This window comes from Centroberyx gerrardi, chromosome 21 (assembly GCF_048128805.1).
Source record: "Centroberyx gerrardi isolate f3 chromosome 21, fCenGer3.hap1.cur.20231027, whole genome shotgun sequence".
NCBI classification, from domain to species: domain Eukaryota; kingdom Metazoa; phylum Chordata; class Actinopteri; order Beryciformes; family Berycidae; genus Centroberyx; species Centroberyx gerrardi.
The window spans coordinates 18,342,380-18,363,749 of NC_136017.1; the positions used below are offsets into that span (position 1 = coordinate 18,342,380).

At 41.1% G+C, this 21,370-nt stretch overlaps 2 protein-coding genes across 2 annotated transcripts in view; one reads left to right on the forward strand and one right to left on the reverse strand.

Annotated features, from left to right (window-relative positions):
* The first annotated feature begins 4,486 nt into the window (after nucleotides 1–4,486).
* Nucleotides 4,487–13,936, forward strand: LOC139917364 (gamma-crystallin S-like). Its single transcript, XM_078290980.1, has 4 exons — nucleotides 4,487–4,496; nucleotides 4,607–4,686; nucleotides 12,775–13,017; nucleotides 13,664–13,936. Exons 1-4 carry the CDS (start codon nucleotides 4,487–4,489, stop codon nucleotides 13,934–13,936), a joined length of 606 nt encoding a protein of 201 aa, XP_078147106.1.
* Nucleotides 13,937–15,617: 1,681 nt separating this feature from the next.
* LOC139917344 (voltage-gated delayed rectifier potassium channel KCNH8-like) overlaps nucleotides 15,618–21,370 on the reverse strand; it is a 67,203-nt gene continuing 61,450 nt past the window's right edge. The window contains exons 13-15 of the mRNA XM_078290981.1: nucleotides 19,305–19,405; nucleotides 18,430–18,482; nucleotides 15,618–16,892 (exon numbers count right to left, since the gene is read on the reverse strand). Of these exons, the coding sequence (XP_078147107.1) occupies nucleotides 15,618–16,892; nucleotides 18,430–18,482; nucleotides 19,305–19,405 (1,429 nt within the window). The remainder of the gene's footprint in view (nucleotides 16,893–18,429; nucleotides 18,483–19,304; nucleotides 19,406–21,370) is intronic.

A 21,370-nucleotide genomic window follows, 5' to 3' on the forward strand; every position in this document is an offset into this window, starting at 1 on the left:
TTTTCCTTCCGAAACAGCAGCAACCAGACCGGACAGGGGAAGATAAAGACAAGGACTGAACAGTAAAGACTGCTGCTGCTGGCTTAGTAAGAGCAGCGCAATGACAGAGAGACATAGAGAGAGACTGAGAGAGGGGGTGGGGGAGGAGGGGGGCAAAGAGAGAGAGTGAGAGAGAGACAGAGACAGAGAGAGAGAGAGAGAGAGAGCGAGAGACATACAAGCACATTCATAAAGAAAATAAAGTCAGATAGATAATTATAATGTCTGGAAAGACATTATAATCTAGCAGAATACCTTGTTTCATTAAAAGACTTCAAACGAAAATACTGAACAAAGTAGGGGACAATGGGGTAAGTTGAGCCTGTGGGTAAGATGAGCCACCTCTTGTAGCTAGATAACTGTACACAAAATTAATTATGTGATCACAGATTTAGGAAGAAAAATTAATTGAACACATGCGGAAAATGGAAAGAGAGCCAGGTCAAAAACTGTTGTTTTGCTTTTTTTTTTTTTTTTGCTGTCAGGTGATTTCATCATGTTTAAAGATGTCATGATTCTTGTATCTAAATGGTAGTAGATGCATTTGAGGCGTTATAAGATTGTAAAACATGAGGCCATAAACTCATAACTGTGGGCCTGAGTGAAAAGTCAAATCAATCAGTGACAAGGCAACAGAGGATATAATGACATTAAAGAGATACGCTGAGAAAACTGACAAAGGAGAAGTACCATGAACAGGTTATGACACACACACACACACACACACACACACACACAAACACACACACACACACTGTGTTGACAGTTGTGTTGAGCCAAGTTGTGCATTATCTTTTTGAAAATAGAAATTATGACCATGTTATGTTGACGTAAACATCACTTATGTTGTAGAATGTGACTCTCAGAAGAGATTGTCTGCCCTCTAGTGGCTGGAAAAGCCCTAGTGAAAGGACTGAAAAGGGCATGTAAATAACATGGATTTGTTTACATTCATAATTTCACTTGTGCAGACATAGATTATGTTGTTAGACCCCAATGACTCCGTATTACCTTCAAAGATGTTCGCAAAGTCTTGATTTAAAAGGTTTACAAGGCTACAACATTTACATCCGGATTTCAGTGCGGCGGCTTGCATCGCCCGCATCGGTACAAAATATTTTCGGTATCTTTCTATACCGATTGAAAGCTTCTCCATTATTTATACGGTGTCTCCTCTTATCCATGACTTTTCTCCACCCAACATCACCGATCAGGTTTTGGTTTCTTTGCACTCCCAAACTCAGTTGTGTCTCTTTCTTCTGCCAACATGGTTATTGAGTGAGCGGAGAGGAAAAACAGCCTGGAACAATATTGTGTACTGGGTCACCTGGTGGGCTGTTTTTATTGTTTTTGGGGGAAGCACTTTGCTCACCAGCACAAATAATGGCCGAAAACTCAGTTGGTCATCTTTAAGTTTTGTAATATTTCACCCCCACAGCGCTCAACTTGGTTAACTTTCCCCCTAAGCCTGGGGCAAGTTGTGCCGAAAGACCAACTTTTCTAATGGGTCGTAAAGTTGCACAACAGAAAATGTTTTCATTTCCATGAATGCCCCACAAGCTTATGTATACAAAACAAGTATAGTAGCACAAAATGTAAGAAGTGGCTCATTTTACCCCTGCTCCCCTACTGAATCTAAACCACAACTAGGCAACTGAAAAAAGTCATCATTCAAATTCATGGCAAGAAAGATGTGAACGTCTCTGTTCACACTGTAAACTAAATGAGACTGGAGATGAAATCCTAACTATCTTCCTGTCAGAGATGTTTAGTGGTTTGAATCAAGGACTTCAAACAAAAGATGGAAACTGTATGAGTTGAGGAGAGAAAGACAGCTGGCATTACTGCAGGTAATATCATGTATTAAAGAATAACAAACAAGACGTGAATATTAACCAGCTGAAAAAACTCCTGTATTCCCTGAAAGGTTTTGATTCACTGTTTTTATGCATTTTGTCTAATTAAAGTATATCTGTAAATATTGTATGCATGTATAAACTTGCTTTTATTTGTGTTCTTTTCATATTAATACTAATTCATATCCATGAATGCTTTGGCAACACAAGTAGCCATACTGGTCATGATAATAAAACCATATTGATTCAGATTCAGAAAGAGCGCATCTGGCTTGTAAAAGGGGCATCTGATTTCCCAAATGGATAGTCAGTGGTCTTATACTGCATTATTATGCAGACAAATAAATCCCTAACAAAGACATAGGCAAATTATTAGTCGTAGGAAATGAGAAGATATTATTATTTACTCAGTGTGATAAATTATTAGTCATAGGTCAACAAACTTAAAGAGAACACTGGTCCTGATTCTCTATATCCCTGATAATATTTTTTTAGCTTCCAAATACATTTCTGGTGGTTTTTGCTTTATCTTTGTTTTCCGGTATAGTAATAAAAATGACAAGATTAAATTTGGACCCACTTTGGCTTTGTCATACGCCGATGATTTCTTGCTTTTGTACAAAGTAAGTAAAAACCATAGGCCGAGATGCTGCTTTTACATGGATGGTCTCAAGTTCTGTACATAACTTGCACAATGCAGACGATCTTGACAAAAGAGAAACCAGCCTGCAATACTGATCTGGGTTCATCAGCAGAATAAATAAAAAAAAAATAATAATAAAATACAAACAATTAATGTGGTCCTATGCTGCTAAATAAATGAAAGCAGACATGAGCCTATGGGAGTTGGATTTTTAGGCCAAATTATTAGAAGATGGTGAACCTACAGTAAGTATTTTTCAAAAAAGCTAATTCAGAAACTTAGATTAAAATAATAGTTTATAAGGTCCACAAAAGTGTGTTTCTCCCTCAATTTCCACTGATAGCCAAGACAAATTATTTGAGTGTCACTAAAGAAATGCAGTCATGTTTTTGTGCTGGAATAAGATTATTCTATTCTGTTCTTTCTACAGTAGGGGATAGTAGAACCAATACAATTATTTCAACAGTAACTGTAGCATTATCTCAGTATGTTAATGCTAATATAGTCGGCCCACAAACAATGTAGTTTTAAAGTTAAACATCACCGAAAAATCCTCAACCAGTAATCATTAGGAAAGCTATGAAATATAAGAAAACAAAATTTGTATATTAAGTTTCTTAAATGAATAATTCAATTGTATTTTTTTTTTTTATTAGTATTTCTAATCACATTAAACATCTTACTGACTTACAAACTTTATTTTTCTATCAGTGTCCTTCAAGGAGGCTTTAGGCGGTGCTGGTTTCTCATTTGGATGATTTGGGCAGGGCAACAAATTCAGTATCAAACTTGTTTTTGGTGATGCAAGCTTTTAAACATCCAAAAAATATTATTCATCCTTTGAGACTGCAATCAAAACACCCACATCCCTGTCAATCCTTGTCCTTGGTTTCGATTTTTCATTGCTTTTTGTTTTTTAACATTTTCAGTGTTTTTAATGAGGACAATGTGTGGAACAGTATTGGAATTTATGGAAGTGTAAATCTGTCCAGCAAGCTGCCCAGTAACCACAGTCTTCTCTTGCTCCACTATACTATGTTGAGTGGTAGTCGGCTCCATGTTAACACTTTAGCGTAACTGTTAGGCTACATGTATTCTAAAGAGTTAGAGAGTTTACTATCACTCAACATAGTGTATGCTAAAGTGTTAGCATGGAGTCTACTATCACTCAACATAGTGTAGGCCTATGCTAAAGTGTTAGCATGGAGTCTAGTATCACTCAACATAGTGTAGGCCTATGCTAAAGTGTTAGCATGGAGTCTACTATCACTCAACAGTGTATGCTAAAGTGTTAGCATGGAGTCTACTATCACTCAACAGTGTAGGCCTAAGCTAAAGTGTTAGCATGGAGTCTACTATCACTCAACAGTGTAGGCCTAAGCTAAAGTGTTAGCATGGAGTCTACTATCACTCAACAGTGTAGGCCTATGCTAAAGTGTTAGCATGGAGTCTACTACCACATAGTGTATGCTATGTGGTATGGTAGTAGGGTAGTAGGCTCCATGTTAACACTTTAGCGTAACTGTTAGGCTACATGTATTCTAAAGAGTTAGAGAGTTTACTATCACTCAACATCAGGGGTCTCAAACTCAATTTACCTGGGGGCCGCTGGAGGCAGAGTCTGGGTGAGGCTGGGCCGCATCAGGTATTCCACAAGAAAAGCTTTGTTAAAAAAATTCCAATCTTCTCAAATGTCTTTATTTTTATTCTTTAACACAAAATAAGATTTAAACGTCTTTATTAACAGTTCTTTAACCTCAATGGGTTCTTCTGAATATGAATTGTCCTGAACATGAATGGAACATTGAAGAACATGAACTGTTCTTCTGAACATGGCTTCTCTTGCCTACTCCTTGCTGCTAGAGACCTGGCAGCACTTCCTCTCGCATAGCTGAGCCACATTTGGCTTGAGGGAGGAAGCAGTTGAGACCCTCAGTATGGCTTGAAGATGATTATCAGTAAGTCTGGACCTGTACTTGGACTTATTGAAGTTCAAGGTGGAGAAGAGCTTTTCGCACAAGTATGTGCTCCCAAAAAGGCACATGGTCCGCTTGAACATTCGGGAAAGCTCAGGGAAGCTGGGGGTCAATTCTCTCAAAAATTGCCCAAGCTTGTCTGCTTTTCCACTCACCTAGTAGTGTTCATCGTGTGAGGCAATGCAAATAGCGCGATGCAAATAAAAAATAATGACCCACAAATAACGGTGCGACCCTATAATTGGTCCGGTTTACCGGGGACTGTTATCGCCGACGGACAGGTGTCGCTATGTGACTGCAGACTACATTAGGCTACATTGAGTTCCTTACTTTTCTTTTATCCCGCCGCGTACGCATCACTTTGATTTATTTTGTCAGAGAGAGACATATATACGTATAATGTCCCGCTGGGCAGCAACTTAAAAAACTTTTTTTTGGAAGTGTTGTGAACGCAGCGCGCTGGGACGAATGTCCGCGTGTGCCCAATAGAAACGAGGCAGCCAGCCAGGCACGGAAGAAAACTCTCCATGGCAACGCTGCTGTAACTTTAACTCATTGAGAAATGTTTCTCTGCTTGCATCAAGCCCGGTCGATGTCCCACCCCCGAGAGCCATATACCCCACCGTGATTGGTAGGTTCGTTCAGCTCCGCGCACAATACTGTAAAGTGCCATCCATATAAAACTCGCGGGCCGCACTAACATTAAACTTTCATATTAAGGTGGGGGCCACAAAATATCGTCTCGCGGGCCGCAATTGGCCCGCGGGCCGCGAGCTTGAGACCCATGCTCAACATAGTGTATGCTAAAGTGTTAGCAGTCTGCTATCACTCAACATAGTGTAGGCCTATGCTAAAGTGTTAGGGACTGTTCGTTATTTATGAGGGGGGGGGGCAGGGGTATGACTTCGTCTTTTTTTTTTATCTTGACCCTGATCTTGACTTTTTAAATATTATTTTTAACGTGGAATTTGGGGCCTCATGTATAAAAGACTGTGTAGATTTCATATTGAAAGATGGCGTATTCACAAAACTTTAAAAGTACATACGCACAGAAATTTTCAGATGTATAAAACCGTGCGCACGCCAGGTCCTGCGCACCTTTCCTTTATACATCCCAATCAACGTGAAATTGAGCGCACATTCACGAGCCTCTCACCCCGCCTTGTCCCCTCCCAGAATTAACTATGCAAATGACTATAAATACGCCCCTCTTGTCACCTTCTTGTCAAAAACGATGGTGAATGTGCCTGTGTTAAGTGCTTCCCTTTCCAAATATGTCCAATGTGCTTTTACGCATGCAGTGTTTTTGTAAATAAAGGTAAAATTGCACAATTGAACTGATTCAAAGATTAAAAACAAAACCATATAATGTGACATGTCCAGTGTTCGCAGTGCTGCCGCTCCAAATATGGCAATTTGTGGCATTTTTTTCTACACTGCTTTTTTTTTTTAGTTTTACGCATGGGTGGCCTTTCCTTTCTTACCGTTCAGTCCCGCAGTCAGTGCACAACTTCGGTGGTTTGTGTGAGCAGGTACTACACACAAATCGTTTGGACATCACACAGTTGTTCCAGGACTTATTCTGAGTGCATCTGCCCACCCGACACTGCGTTTTCTTCCCAGGAGAGATGGATCTCTGTGCGCCTCGGCAACTGTACAGTCCCCGACATGCATTAACATCTCCATGTCACATAAACAAAGAAAACTGTCCAGTTTACTGGCGATCTTGGTTTTGGCACTGTGAGTAAGGCCTGATGTCATCTGTGGGAAATTAGTTTCACTATGTTTTCATTGCGCTCAATAAGTCAGACCTACTTGAAGCAAGCCGGAGGAGAGAGAGACGCGCATTCACACAAACCAACGCGGCGATATAGCGGCGAGTGCCTGTATTTATTTCCTAAGTGGCTTTTTTCATTCATTTAAAACCCTCATATTTAGGAAAAGTCATGGAGGGAGGAAAAAATAGCATTTTCCTCAAGTGTTGGAGGAACTAAAAATTGAAAATAACAATGCCAGATGGGTTTTGGCCTTTCTAATGTTAAACATTATCCACATAAATAATCAAACTATTATGGTGTATCAGTGGAAATAATTATGGTTTTTCATAGACTACTTCATAGACATAGCACAGTGAATTGAGTGAAAACGTTATTTTGAAACATTTGGAGAGTTTCACTACTTCGTAGTTTGGCGTCGCCAACTGACAAAGCCAGACAAATGTGCGTACGCATGGTCTAAAGTTTGCGGGACGGCCCGCACATTCTCACGTTAAGTTCATTTTTATACATCCCGACGTGTGCTTGAAAACCAGTGTACACAACCTTTTTGTGCATGCGCAACGTTTATACATGAAGCCGGTGTCTTTCCTGTAGGGACTGTGAAGAATATGAGCCCGGACACGACGCAAACCCATGTGGGTATTGTGGCTGTCCACCGGGAGCACATCTCCGTACTGCTGATGAGTCGGGCGTGAGGTCAAATGAGGTTAAGGTAGGGGTGGGAGATACCAAGTTTAGTGAGTCCTGTCACCATACAGCGGTAAAACACGTATTTTGAAAAGAAAAAACGTATTTAAAATAAATATAAAATACAACCATTTAAAGTTGTATGTCCCTCCCTTAAAGCCAAAATAAAAAACATAAGTCCCTCCCCAGTGCTTAAAAAATTATTTGACGTGCCTCCCCCGTTTTGCACCACCCCCTCCCCTCTCATAAATAACGAACAGTCCCTTAGCATGGAGTCTACTATCACTCAACAGTGTATGCTAAAGTGTTAGCATGGAGTCTACTATCACTCAACAGTGTAGGCCTATGCTAAAGTGTTAGCATGGAGTCTACTATCACTCAACAGTGTAGGCCTATGCTAAAGTGTTAGCATGGAGTCTACCACCACATAGTGTATGCTAAAGTGTTAGCATGGAGTCTACCACCACATAGTGTATGCTAAAGTGTTAGCATGGAGTCTACCACCACATAGTGTATGCTAAAGTGTTAGCATGGAGTCTACCACCACATAGTGTATGCTAAAGTGTTAGCATGGAGGAATGGAGCTAATGATCTACTGGGGACACATGGCTTTGGTGTCTATGTTGTCATCACTACGGCTAATTTGACCAATGGGACAATCTACCAAAAACTTGTTGTATTCCTTTAAGGGAAGGGAGAGTATTATTCATTTACATTTTTTGATATTCCTACCTAGTTCCCAGCTGGGTGGGATTTGAACCATCAAGACCAATGGCACTGTATGATTTCATTGTTACACTGCTGTGTTTTTACTGAGCCAGGAGCTGACAAATATCCATAACAGCTTCCGTTTCAATGTGAATCTGTACCGAAATACCAAGTGTTTACGTTAAATGATTCATTTGAGATACATTTTTTAGATTTCAGTTTGTGGTTTCAGTCATTTCATCAGTTCAGTTATGTTTGTTTGTCTGCCTTTCTAAATAGCAGGCCTGGTTTTCACCAGCAGTTTGGTCAGCAGTTTACAACTTATTCTAGACAGAAGAATAGTCACCTATCATTACTATTCACCCTGTCTCCCTTCCTGTCTCTCCTCTGTGGTGTATATGTGTGTGTGTACATTGCCAACACTTGTCTGTCCTGCATCAGACTAAGTACCTTTGACAGCTAACCGCAAGTTGTTAACCCTAAGCAAGAGGTGTAGGTATGTGTGTGTGATTGTGTGTGTGTGTGTGTGTGTGTGTGTGTGTGTGTGTGTGTGTGTGACGGTATGCTTCGCCATTAAAGAGTGCTTTCACAAGGGTCCAATGAAAACAAGCCAGCTCTTATTACTTGTAACAGCAAATATTGACTTTCTGCATACGTTTACGAGTCTGAAAATACCAAACTGGGGTTTTAAATTTACTTTCTAATGCATTTCTGCTTTTTTATATAGAATACAGTGGAGATTGACTGAGACAGAGAGGTGGGGGGAGGGGGGTGACGTGACAAAGGTCATGGGAGATTGTGACAAAAGTGTGTGACAAAATGACAAAATTCTTACCATGATAGGGATCATAGCAGCTCTAATTGATTAATTGTTAGACTTATTTATTGAAATAACATACTTTATGTATTAAAGTGTGTAACTGTATATGTGAAGGAGGGTTTTTGTATGTGTCTTTCTTTTACTGATTTTATGTAAAGCACATTTGTAGTTTCCTTATGTATTAAATGTGCTATACTACTACAATTTGACATGACTATTGCTATCTATATTATTTATGTTTTGCTGCTGCAATGACACACGTTCCCCATAGAGATCATTAGAGGTTGATCTTATTGCTCCCTTTCGAATAATGATTAGAAATAGGAAATTAGACTAATTTTGATATATCACAGCAAATTATAGAAAACCAATTTAGGCCCCTCATTTGGGCATAAAATCAGTTTCCCATAAATCATAGCTTTGGCTTGATTTTGGTCGAAACCTCAGAATTTGTGCAGAAGAGGCTTTTAGAGAATGAAGCCCCAGCTTGTTGGGACTGTGAGGAGAGGAGGGCTTGTTGTTGACTTTTCGCTGTGGAAATGCTGCCTCTCTGTGGTACTTTTAGTAAGTACATGTGGGTGATGACCTAATACCATTCTAAACCCTAAAACAGGTTGTCAAAGTGGGGTCTGGGGACCCCAAGGGGCCTTAGCCAAAGTAGGTTTATTTTCACTTTCATTACACTTCCTGGACATGAGTACAATGAGAAAATTACAACTATTTTTTATTGATTTCACTGTCTCCACTGTTACCTCCAACTTCAAGTATAGACAGATAATTCTGTGTAAAGCCAGTTCTATGTGGGTGCATTACGATGCATTGCACTCTCATACAAAATTAATACACCCTCAGTTTTAAATCCCTGTTTTCCTCATCCCTGCTAACCCCGTGTCTTCAAAGTCATTCAATTTCAATTTGTTTTGAATACTTTCACTGTGACTGGGTAGGTATTGAACACTTATGACTAATCTAAGATGTATGACTAATCTGCTTCAAATTTGTTGTTTTGAAACTCCAATGGGCGGGGAGTTTTTGTTGCAAAACAGAGGCTGGAAAGCCAGAAATCTCAGCACCTGGCCAAGTAATTTTTGAGTCATTGGTACTGATCAACCCCCCCAGATATATTATGGTCTGTTTATGCTATGGGACAGAAAAACCTTATTTGCGCATCGTTAATAGTGATTGTACTAATTTATGAGTTATGGCATTGCAGCTATTTTACCAAACCAATTGTTTAAACCACAGATAACTGCACTTGAAACAATTGGTAGGGATGTTGGCCCTTCTCTGAGGTATGTTACACTTCACCACATCAACCAGTATTCATCACACATTACACATTGCACAGTGAATGAGTGATGTCCATGATTTGTGTCTGGTCTTGCAAACACTACAAATTCAGTAGATACTGTCTTTGCTTTGATATTACATTACATTACATTACATTACATTACATCATTTAGCAGATAATTTTGTCCAAAGCGACTTACAGTACGTGCAATACAATAAGTGCATTTAGTCTTCATCAGCTAACACTTTAATAGGAAAAAGTAGCATAGAATCAGAGTTTTTTTTTTGTTGTTTTTTTATTAAAAGTAGGAGAGAAGATCGGTACATGATATTGATGAGAGAAAGATAATTTCCTGCACTCACACAATTTAAGTTCTATTGCTGCATTCACGCCATATTGGAATAACCATGATGTCGTGATTTTCTGTAGACTTTAATTTCTCCTGATCAGCTTTTTTCACACATGCAGGTAGTGATGATGCATTTGAGTTCATGTTTTATATCAAACCAAACATTGAAATGTCAACCACAAACCAAAAATCCATCAGGTAGATGTGTCCTGCCATGGTATTTGGTATTTGGTATTAAGAGCTGTGATCACAAAAATGACTTGAATGATGAAAATCGTTCATTTTGTTTGTTTTATTTGAAATGAATATCTAGAAATCCTTGAGTTCCCTAGTAGCTTACCAGCTGAAAGCTGAGGTGAATGGTATTTTCAGGCAGGAATCTTGCGTCTACCGTCTTTCCCACTGCACAAGAATGCATAATAAGTGTTCTTAATGGGAGGATCTATTGTTAATGGATGGAAAGGATTGGTCGGCATAGCTGTCAGCTTGACTTGCAGCTGTTCTACTGTATTTCTAATAGGTGAGTCTGTGGATTTCAGTATAGCTCAGTGCTGCTATTGATCATTTGGGTTTGTTGGTGCGCAGAGAAAGCTGACTTGGCTGTTTAGTTCCCTCAATGGCCCTGGAAGGCAATACGCCAACTCCTGGTTTGGCACAGGTTTGTGCCATAATCCTGACTGGCTGTGTGTGTCAGTTTGTGTGCGGTTGTGTGTATGTGTGTGCTCTATTCAAGCTCTACCATAGTTCCATAACATTGTATAATACCAAGCGAGAGAGAGATTCATAAAGTTTACATTTATGTCTGTATGTGTGTGAATGTAAATGTGTGTATGTGCATATATCTATAGTTGGTGCATCTACAGTATGTGTGTGTTTCTTGTACACGTGTGTGTTTATAGTTTGCTCTTAACAGAGTGAACAGGCGGCCGTTGACTGGGGCTTTTATGCAGTGTAATCCCACAGCCCCTTTCTAGAAAACGTGAAAAGCGATGGAATCACTGACTCAAATTTTGGATCTCATTTTCATGACAAAGCAATTGTTTCAATGATAGAGGGCTTGGTGGATATAAAAGGGGATGAGCCCGCAGGATCTGATCACACACACACACGCATACACACACATACATAGGTACATAACACACATAACACACACATTCGAGGGAGACAACTCGGCGGATCACAGCTACACCCAAGATGGGCAGGGTGAGTAGAAGTACTCCAGAATTGGAATGTAACTAGTTACAGTTACTTCAGTTTCTGCACTTGAGTTGATGTTTAGAGTAAGGAATACGAACAATATCTTGCCATAGTCGTAGTATGACTTGAGTAAAATATAACTGAGGTACTTATATGGTTACACCGGTACAGCAGTTTGCCTTTTGGCCTTTTTTTAAAAAACTGGATATCACCTAGTCAATGTCGTCCACCTCCGATATGATGAAGGTGTCTTCCTTTTGTTAATGAACAGCTTGAGGGGTTGCAGTGTGTAAAACCTTCAACCTGCCTAAGAGGAATACATAGGCTAATGTTTTTGCTAGATTGTCCCGTTGGTCAATGTAGCCATTAAGTGATGAGAATATAGACACCAAAATCATCCATGTGTCCCCGGTAGATTGTTGGCTCTGTTACGGCATGCTAACACTTTAGCATACGCTATGTTGAGTGATAGTAGGCTGCATGCTAACACTGTAGCATACGCTATGTTGAGTGATAGTAGGCTCTATGCTAACTATGCTATATAAATATAGTCACTACTATATTTGTCAAAAGGGACCGTGACCAAAATTTTAATGCCACAGCTGGTGATGTTCAACATTTGTATAGGTTGGATGAAAGATTATGACCATATTATGATACAGGTGTCAGTATTATTGACATTTATCAATGATCCCAAAAGGGCAATCTCATTTATGTTCTGTTGTAAACTAGTAGAGTAGAAACAACCCTGGTATCAGGATCATTTGGGGAAATTAATCCCTGGTCAATTATATACCTCAATGGGTAGAGCATGGCACTAACAATACCAGATTTAGGGTTTGTTTATTGGGGCCACTCATGCTAAAATTGTACGCACTCATGGTATTGTAAGAGACTGTGGATAAAAGTGCCCACTAAATGACATATAAACACTTGTCACATGCTGCTTAACTCCAGTTTAACGTCTTCCTTACCCCTGGGTTAGTGGATTGGACTTATTTTTGAAAATGGGCACCGCTTTTAACTCTGAGTTAAGGAACCCTGCTGGGGAGGGCGTTAACCCTGGGTTTATGATGTACTGGGTGAATTCTAAAAAAATAATACCCTGGGTCAGTTGTTAAAAAAAAACAAGTGTGAAATGTAGGATAAAATAACCCAGGATTGTGATAACCCAGGGTTAACATATTCATGTGTGAAAAGGGCTATCATTTTTTGTGCTATACCAAGCTATAAATAAATAAGTTAAAAAAGTAAAAAGTAAAAAAGTAAAAGTAAAGTTTGTGTGTACAATACTCAAGTTTGTTTAGAAGTATGTATACAACTGGGTGTCTTGTAAATCCGTAGAGTAACCCACATGTCACTTGAATAAAACTAAATATCAATGTAATGTAATTTAAACATCAGGGTATCACTCACATTCCCTCTCCCAGATCATCTTCTATGAGGATAAGAACTACCAGGGTCGCAGGTATGAGTGTGACAGCGACTGCACCGACTTCCACTCCTACCTGAGTCGCTGTAACTCTATCCGGGTGGAGGGCGGGACCTGGGTGGTCTATGAGAGACCAAACTACATGGGCTACCAGTACGTCCTGAACAGGGGCGAGTACCCTGACTACCAGCGCTGGATGGGCCTCAACGACAGAGTCAGCTCCTGCAAGATGCTTCACTTTGTAAGCCTTTGAACATTTGGATTACACCAAGTCAAGGGGTTTGTATAGGGTTAGACCGATACAGTGGTTTGCTGATATACTGAGCTGATATTGGTCTTTTACTTGAAATAGAATACTCGCCAGTCAATGTTATACACCTCTGATATGATGGAGGTTCCTGCTTTTTAATAGTTTCAGGGGTGTCAGTCTGGAAAACCTGCAATGAAACCTGCCCCACTTGAATGGCCCACAGGACTTTACTTGATTTAAAAAAAATGTTTGGCATGAAAATGATCAGATTTAAAGATATTGAATATCGGCACAAAATATTGGCAGCTTCAATCCCAAAATATCAGTGTCAGTATCAGCCTTCAAAAACCCATATCGGTTGAATCCTACTCCCCATCTTGTGCTGTTCCTTTCTGCCTTCCACCCACTATTTCTCTGTCACCTCTGCATTCAACCCCCACCCAACCCTCGTTGCTGTTATTTCTCCTCTCTCCAGCCAATCTCTAACTCCCACCAAACTTTTTCTCTCCCCATCCTTCTTCGTACCACAACGTTGCTCATTCAACTACCCGTCCAATCTTCACTCCAAACCCTTAACCTCCTCCCTATTCCTTTTTATGTCCCATCCTGTCCACCCCCCTTCTCCATCCTCCTCCAGGCCAGCGAAGACCCTTGTAAGATCCAGCTCTATGGTAAAGGGGACTTTGCTGGTCAGGTGTTTGAGGCGATCGAGGACTGCCCCTCAGTGCTGGAGAAATTCCACTGGAGGGAGGTCCACTCCTGCAAGGTCTTGGGAGGCTGGTGGGTCTTCTACGAGCACCCCAACTACAAGGGCCGCCAGTACCTGCTGGAGAAAGGCGAGTACCGCAAGCCGGTGGACTGGGGTGCTGTCTGCCCCACCGTGCAGTCCTTTAGAAGGCTAACTGAGTAGCCACCTCCCCTTCTTTCACATTTTCAATTGATCTATCTATCTGTCTATCCATCCTTCCTTTTCTCCCACCTCATCACCTCATTTGCCGCTGACCATTGTCAGCTTGCGATGGGCACCTGTGAGACCAAGACAGCCACAACTACAGATACAATAAAACCTGGCTGGCAAGCAACTACAGGGTTGTGTCATCACTGTGTGCATGTGTGTTTGTGTGTCTGGCAATATGTGCATGACTGTCTGGTCGGTTTAACCGTTAAGTGATGAGAACACAGACACCAAAATCAAGGATGATTTTGATTTTAGATCTTTGGCTCCAGTGCTCCATGCTAACACTTTCACATACACTATGTTGAGTGATAGTGCATCTCAAAAGTGAGCAAATGAGAACTTGTAGCAGCTCTAAAGCTAAATAGTAAGTAATCCTAAATGATATGACATACTGTTTTGATCTAGTAGGGATGACTTTATACTTTCCCTTTTTCAAAAGGAAGTGAAAGTGGTGGGTGATGTGAGGCTGTGTATAGCTACAAATCACTGTGTAGTAGATGATTATGTGGTTGCTCACCTATAATAGTTCCAAAAATAAACCTGGCTACTGAATCTGCAGGCCATATATTAACAATCACACATCCTGCACAGACCCACGACGCGTGTTCAATTCTATGCACTGAAGCACTGCGATTAAATTACCTAACTCCACTAATGTTACTTAAATACCACAAGATGACGTCACCTACCGTTACAGTTTGTAGGGCAGCGAAGACGAGTTACTGTCTGGAAATCCCCGTTACTAACTGTGGAATGTTAAGTTTCACTTTTGTTTTCACACCAGAAGACTCTGTGGATGCGGATGATGAAGTGCAATGCTGCTGGTCTGCTGTCTGTACATCTCCAAATGACAAACATGATGTGATGCGACATCAGGTGCATTAGAGATCGATTTGGATCCATTTCTATAACTCTGACCAACTTCTGATTTTGTGCCTCTGTATGGGAAACACTGCATGTCACAGTCAAAAACACCCTCTAGAGGCCATGTGACGAAGTGCTAAGTGTTACCTGACTGACTGACTGAATGACTGACTGACTGACTGACGGACTGACTGACTGCCTGACCTGAATTTGGCTCGTGATGCCCTTGGCTGCGCCATGGGAAAAACTACTAAGAGTTATTACTAAAAGGTCAGTCTTCTTACTTTGGATAATACTAGACCCCTATCACTCAACATAGTGTATGCTAAAATGGTTAGCATGGAGCCTACTATCACTGTATTGTAAAGTGTTAGCATGGAGCACTGGAGCCAATGATCTACCAGGTGACACATGGATGATTTTGGTGACTATGTTCTCATCAATTGTAAGGTAAGTTGACCAATGGGATAATTTCACGACAATTTCACAAAAACTTTATGTGTTTTTTTAAAGGTTTAGTGAAATATAATCAGACACATATAATCAAAACACCTGAGGTGAAACTGTAAAACAAACTCTTTATTGTCAGATATATCATTACTCATAACCAGTGCTCATGATCATAGTTTAGCAAGAGATTAAATTCAATGTATTTACATCGTAACCCACATGCCCTCCTTTGGGCAAATGTTTGTCATGCAGTAAGGTGTGTCTGGCATGCCTGTCCATTCTGCCAGTCTTTTGCCAGTGTCAGGGTATTTTTCTCTTTTTAAACCGAGGGCCCTTCTTCGTCGATGAAGCTGAGTTGGGCGGTGTGCTCCCCCCACTCCACTTTTTGCATGTTCAAGAGAGGATCCTGGGGGCTGGATGCCATGCTAGGGGCTTGGAGGAGGGACTGGGGCTGGAGCTGGGACTGGAGGTCAAGCTGGGGCTGGGACAGGGAATGGGGCTGGGACTGGGACTTGAGCTGGGACTCAGACTGTGGTTGGAGATGGGGCTGGGACAGGGAATGGGGCTGGAACTGGGACTTGAGCTGGGACTCAGACTGAGGTTGGAGATGGGGCTGGGACTGGGAATGGGGCTGGGACTGGGACGTGAGCTGGGACTCAGACTGTGGGTGGAGCTGGGGTTGGGACTGGGAATGGGACTGGGACTTGAGCTGGGACTCAGACTGTGAGTAGAGCTGAGGCTGGGAATGGGACTGGGACTTGAGCTGGGACTCAGACTGTGGGTGGAGCTGGGACTGGGAATGGGGCTGGGGCTGGGACTCAGACTGTGGGTGGAGCTGGGGCTGGGACTGGGACTGGGAATGGGGCTGGGGCTGGGACTTGAGCTGGGACTCAGACTGTGGTTGGATCTGGGAATGGGACTGGGATTGGAGCTTGAGGTGGGGCTGGGCCGTGGCCTGGGCCTGAAGCTGGGACTGGAGCTGAAGGTGAGGCTGGGCTTGGTCATGGGGTTGGGAATGGGACTGGGACTGGAGGTGGGGCTGTGCTTGGGGCTCAACGCCGGGCACTGTTAAGTCTATCAAAAGGGGAGTGAGGGTTGACAGGTGGTGGGAGGAAGAGAATGGAGAGAGAGCAGGGATGGAGGAGAATGAGGAGAAAGCGTACTGGTGTGGCACCACCATGTGTTCATGGGGAGAGCTGTGGAGTGACGGGGGAGCTGAGCAATGGGAGACAGAGGACAGGACACTGCTCTGATGGGGAGTTGGAAGATGATGCGAGGTGATGGTTTGGGAGGGTAAAGAGGGTGAACTCTGCAGTGGATCAAACTCTCCTTGGTTTGGGCTAGTCTCTAACACCTCGGTCATACTAGGCTGAGAAAAGAATGATTCGGGTACCAGGCTGGATAGGAGATCTTTGTCTTCTGAACAGTCTGGAGGGGCAATTTGGGCCAGGGAGCAGCTATCTGAACACACACTGGGGGGAGGAGTCACAGCACTGGGTATCAGCAGTGGGTTATGGAGGAGAGGTTTGAGAAGACGTGTCATTTCCTGCAGTTCCTGACTGACAGTGGTTACCTGATGGGAAAGGACATTCATCTGAAAAGGGAGGAATGGGGATGGATAGATGGATAGAGGCATGAAAAGAAGAAGAGAGATTAAAATGAATCCACTTGCGCCACAAATCTCTTGGCAGCCACGACTGCCGCCATCTTGGAGGCCCATTGGAGAGTTAGCTAAATATTTAACAACCAGGCTAGAAAAAAGAGAGATACCTGAAAACAGATAGTTACGGTGCAGGTGTAGATCCACTTGATAATGTTATAAGTAAAAGTGAATGGTCGGATAAGGTAGATGTTTCCCAATTTAGGTTAATGTGTCTTTAGTCCTAGCCTCTACTCCACTTACAGTCTGCTAAGTTAGAGTGAGTGAAGTTAACCTGGACAGTTTCTGGCTATGTTAGGTAGCTAACTAGTGAGCAAGTTAACTTAGCAAAGCAACTAGTGTTAATGTTATCATCCAACAACTAGCCAGTAGCTACTACCCAAGTGAGTTTAGCTATTGTGCAAATAAGATGTTAACAAGACAGCGATGGTTAGCTGACCAGATACTATGGTTAGCTAGCTAACAAGCTGACATTATAACACAAAATCAATCAGATGTATCAGTGATGAAATGATCATTTCCCAGTCCAAAACACCACAGAAATTAATCATGTGTATTCAATACTGACAGCAAAGTCACCAGTTTAGAAATACAATCAGCTGAAAGCCAAAGCACCTAGAAATCATGTGGCTACACTGGCACTGAAAGAATTTTGACCATTCATTTGTGGCAGTCATTCATTCACCCAAGGTTGGGTTTTATGTGGTTCCAAACATTTGACTGGTCCAAGCAATGACCAGGTGATATAAATGGTACAATGGTGTGTGTGTGTGTGTGTGTGTGTGTGTGTGTGTGTGTGTGTGTGTGTGTGTGTGTGTGAAACCACATAAAACCCAACCAAGCCTATGGAAAATTCCGTAACACTTGGGACAGCAGATTAGAGACCCATTAGAAGCAAAAATAAACTTTACTTAACAATATAATCACGAAACAAACATCAGAAAATTACACTCAATTTAGTATAATGTCATTAACTATAGAGTGGCCCCATAAAGTATTGAACCCCCTATTTTTTGCATATTGTTTTTTATAGTATGAAATGATTATTATAATTATCATGCACTCACAATGTTTTAATAATGAACTTTTCATGCTTTAATAACGCCTTATGAGCTCCACTTCAAGTAAAGTGTTACCAGAATTGTTCTGGAACCAAGGAACCTATGTGATTTATCTGCTTTGTAGTCCCTGTGAGCTTCTTCCTGCTGGTATATATCATCATTACTCAGTAATGTATAATCAGTCACAGAAAAAAACCCTCAAATTGGACCAAATGAAAGCAAGAAGCAGTTCTGTAATGTTTTTTTCTGGCATTAGAATGAATTGCATTAGAATTACAGTTAGTTTCACAGCGATATGTTAATGAAAAAGTCAACATGTTGCATCGTTATTAATAATTCACTGAATTAGTTGTGACATTCATAACTATATTATGGTTTTCCTCATCAATGCAATGTATTACCGACCTTACCTCATATTTTAGCTTAGCTATAGCCTGCATGGTCTCGGCCTCCTCATGGGCCCCTGTGGACAGACAGATACACACACACAGGCACACACACACACACACACACACACACACACACACACACACACACAAGCTGAGCGAATGAGGACCTCAATAGCTGGTAGTTAAAGGTAAAAAGGAATCGCATACACCGTGTTCCATTTAAATATGTGTTTTTACCACTCTACACCCTTATCAATCTAAGGGTTAGACTGATATATTAGGGTCGATATTCGCCTTTTATTAAAATTGGCCCAGTCTGATATGATAGATTTTTATTGTAGAATTGATCAATACGCTATGGGAAGCCCTTAAATTGATTCTAATGAGAGAATTTTGATTGGATTGTCCACACATATCCATGAGGATGTTTTTACTATTTATTCATTTATTTAATTATCATTATTATTATTATTATTAGTAGTAGTAGTAGTAGTAGTAGTAGTAGTTTTAGTGTCCCATGGTCTAAATGCTGTTTCAGAAGCTTTTTGAACCTGACAAGAATAAAATTCTGGGGGAAACACTGAATACTGTACTTGCAATTGTTTTGGAATATTTTGGCAAGAAAATGGCACCATTTAAAGATATTGAATATCTGCACAAAATATTATAAAATAGCTATTGTTTAATCTTCAGTCCAAAAATATCAGTATCACCCTTCAGAACCCCATCGAAATCTAGTACGGACCAGAAATCTTTCAGTGCTATTCAGGGATGTGTGTCATAGATTTGTGTATGTTAGATGTGCGTGCGTGTGTGCGTGCGTGCGTGCGTGCGTGCGTGCGTGCGTGCGTGCGTGCGTGCGTGCGTGCGTGCGTGTGTCTGTGTGTGTGTCTTACCTGAACTAGGGCTGGGTAGAAAGCTCTGAGTTGCACTGGGACTAAAATCAAACTTCTGGGTTAAACCACTTCGGCTTTCTGCCTCAATCCCATCCACAAATCTGAGGATAGAGAGACAGAAGAGTGACTCAGTGAGTGAGTGAGTGAGTGAGTCAGTGAGTGAGTGAGTGAGTGAGTCAGTCAGTCAGTCAATCAGTCAATCAGTCAAGTCAATGTAAGTCAGTAATTAAGAAAGAAAGAAATTCCACAAGGTGGCAGTAGACTATCCAAAAAAAAAAATAAATGCATAGGTAAAACCTACATATCTACATAGATGAAGGCAAACCACAGCAAAGTTGTATAGCACAGTGTTGTGGTTTGGCATTAAGGCAGGATCGTTAGACATCTAGGTAGGCGTAAATGGATTTTCCTTGTCTGAAAGAAAGTACAACATCCCTCGTATCCCTTGTGACTTTACATTATTCATAAACACAAACTAGACATGGTTTAACTGTCAAAGCAACAAAAATATTACACATTCATTCATTCATTCTAGCATCAAGTACATCAAACAATATCTCTCCTATTTTGTGGTATTCTACATTTTAGTCAGAGGCCTAGGGACAAACTAATAATCAAAAGATGATGATGAAGGCACCCTTAATGATCTTTTGATTATTAGTTTGTTATTAGACTCAGGCTGATACATGTATGTGTTTTTTAATGTCTTAGCCCTCTCCACTTTTTTTAAACTTTCAAACCCACATGTGAGTCTGGACTTGGATTTTGTATGCCACGAGAACATATTTGTGGTCACAATATTTCTTTGCTTACTTTCCGGTACAATTCCTGGCCTCAAAGAACACCTGTGGTTATACTGGGAAACCTGAAGCACTCTGTTCTGTAAAGGGTTATGATTCAATAAAACAAATTGGGGGACATTTACCCAGATATGTTATGATGTACTTTATTACAGTTCCTCAGTAAAACATGTGAATTGTGTCCTCACTACATGTCTCATTATTACGGTTCCTCAGTAGAGAGAAAACAGCAGAGAGGAAAAAAATGAATGGCCAACCATAAAATGAGAATGTGAGCCCGGATCAAGTTTAGTAAGGAAAACAGTAATTTTAGACTTAAGATAAATCAAAGTAAAAACAAAAAAGTGGACTAATAGTAAGAGAACAAGAAAAAGAAAAGACAAATGAGCCATATGAGCCAGGAGCAACTGTACTAGCTAGCAGTCTGAAGCTGACCCCATGAAGTTTGATTTTAGCCATGCAAGTGAATGGCCAAAGTTGATAAAGCATCTTGAGCATTTCAGATCAGTATCAAGCTTGGATAAACAAATACAAGAATATCAAGTCACATGCGCACATACTAGAGGATGAAGCTGAAACATTCTGAATGTTTTACCCTTAGATTGTGATGAAAATAAATCATATGAAGAAGTGCAAAAGGCTTTTGAGCAACACTGTGTGAGCATACGCAACATAATCTTTAAGCGTGCATGCTTCGATCGGTGGAACAAAGAGCAAGGAGAAAGCGTTGAAGCATTTATCACTGCTGTCCATAGTCTTATAGAACACTGTGCATTTGGAGATCTGAAAGAAGAACTAATCAGAGACAGGATTGTAGTTGGCATATGGGATGCAATCATGTCAGAGTAAATGCAATTAGATCCTGAGCGCACATTACCTAAGGCTATAGCCAGAGTACGACAGAGCAAAGAAATAAAGCAACAACCAAGGCAGCTGTCGAGAGGAGCAGATAGCAAAGAATATTGATACTATACGTGCAAAGCAAAGACGATGATGCTCGAAGATGCTCAAAGGGACAAAAGCGCAGTTCACAAAGTCAAAATGTGGAAGATGTGGAATTAACAAAAAGCACCAACAAAAGGAGCTGATGGATGGAGCCATATAGGATTGAGCTGGGGCCAGGGGGTGTCCCATATGCCTGTCCACTCCACATAAGGTCCCCATTCTATTGCAGGATGAAGTCAAATCACACTAGCCAGGCTCTCAGGTGCGAAGGTCTTCACCAAACTGGACACCGCATCAGGATTTTGGCAGACCCCTCTAACA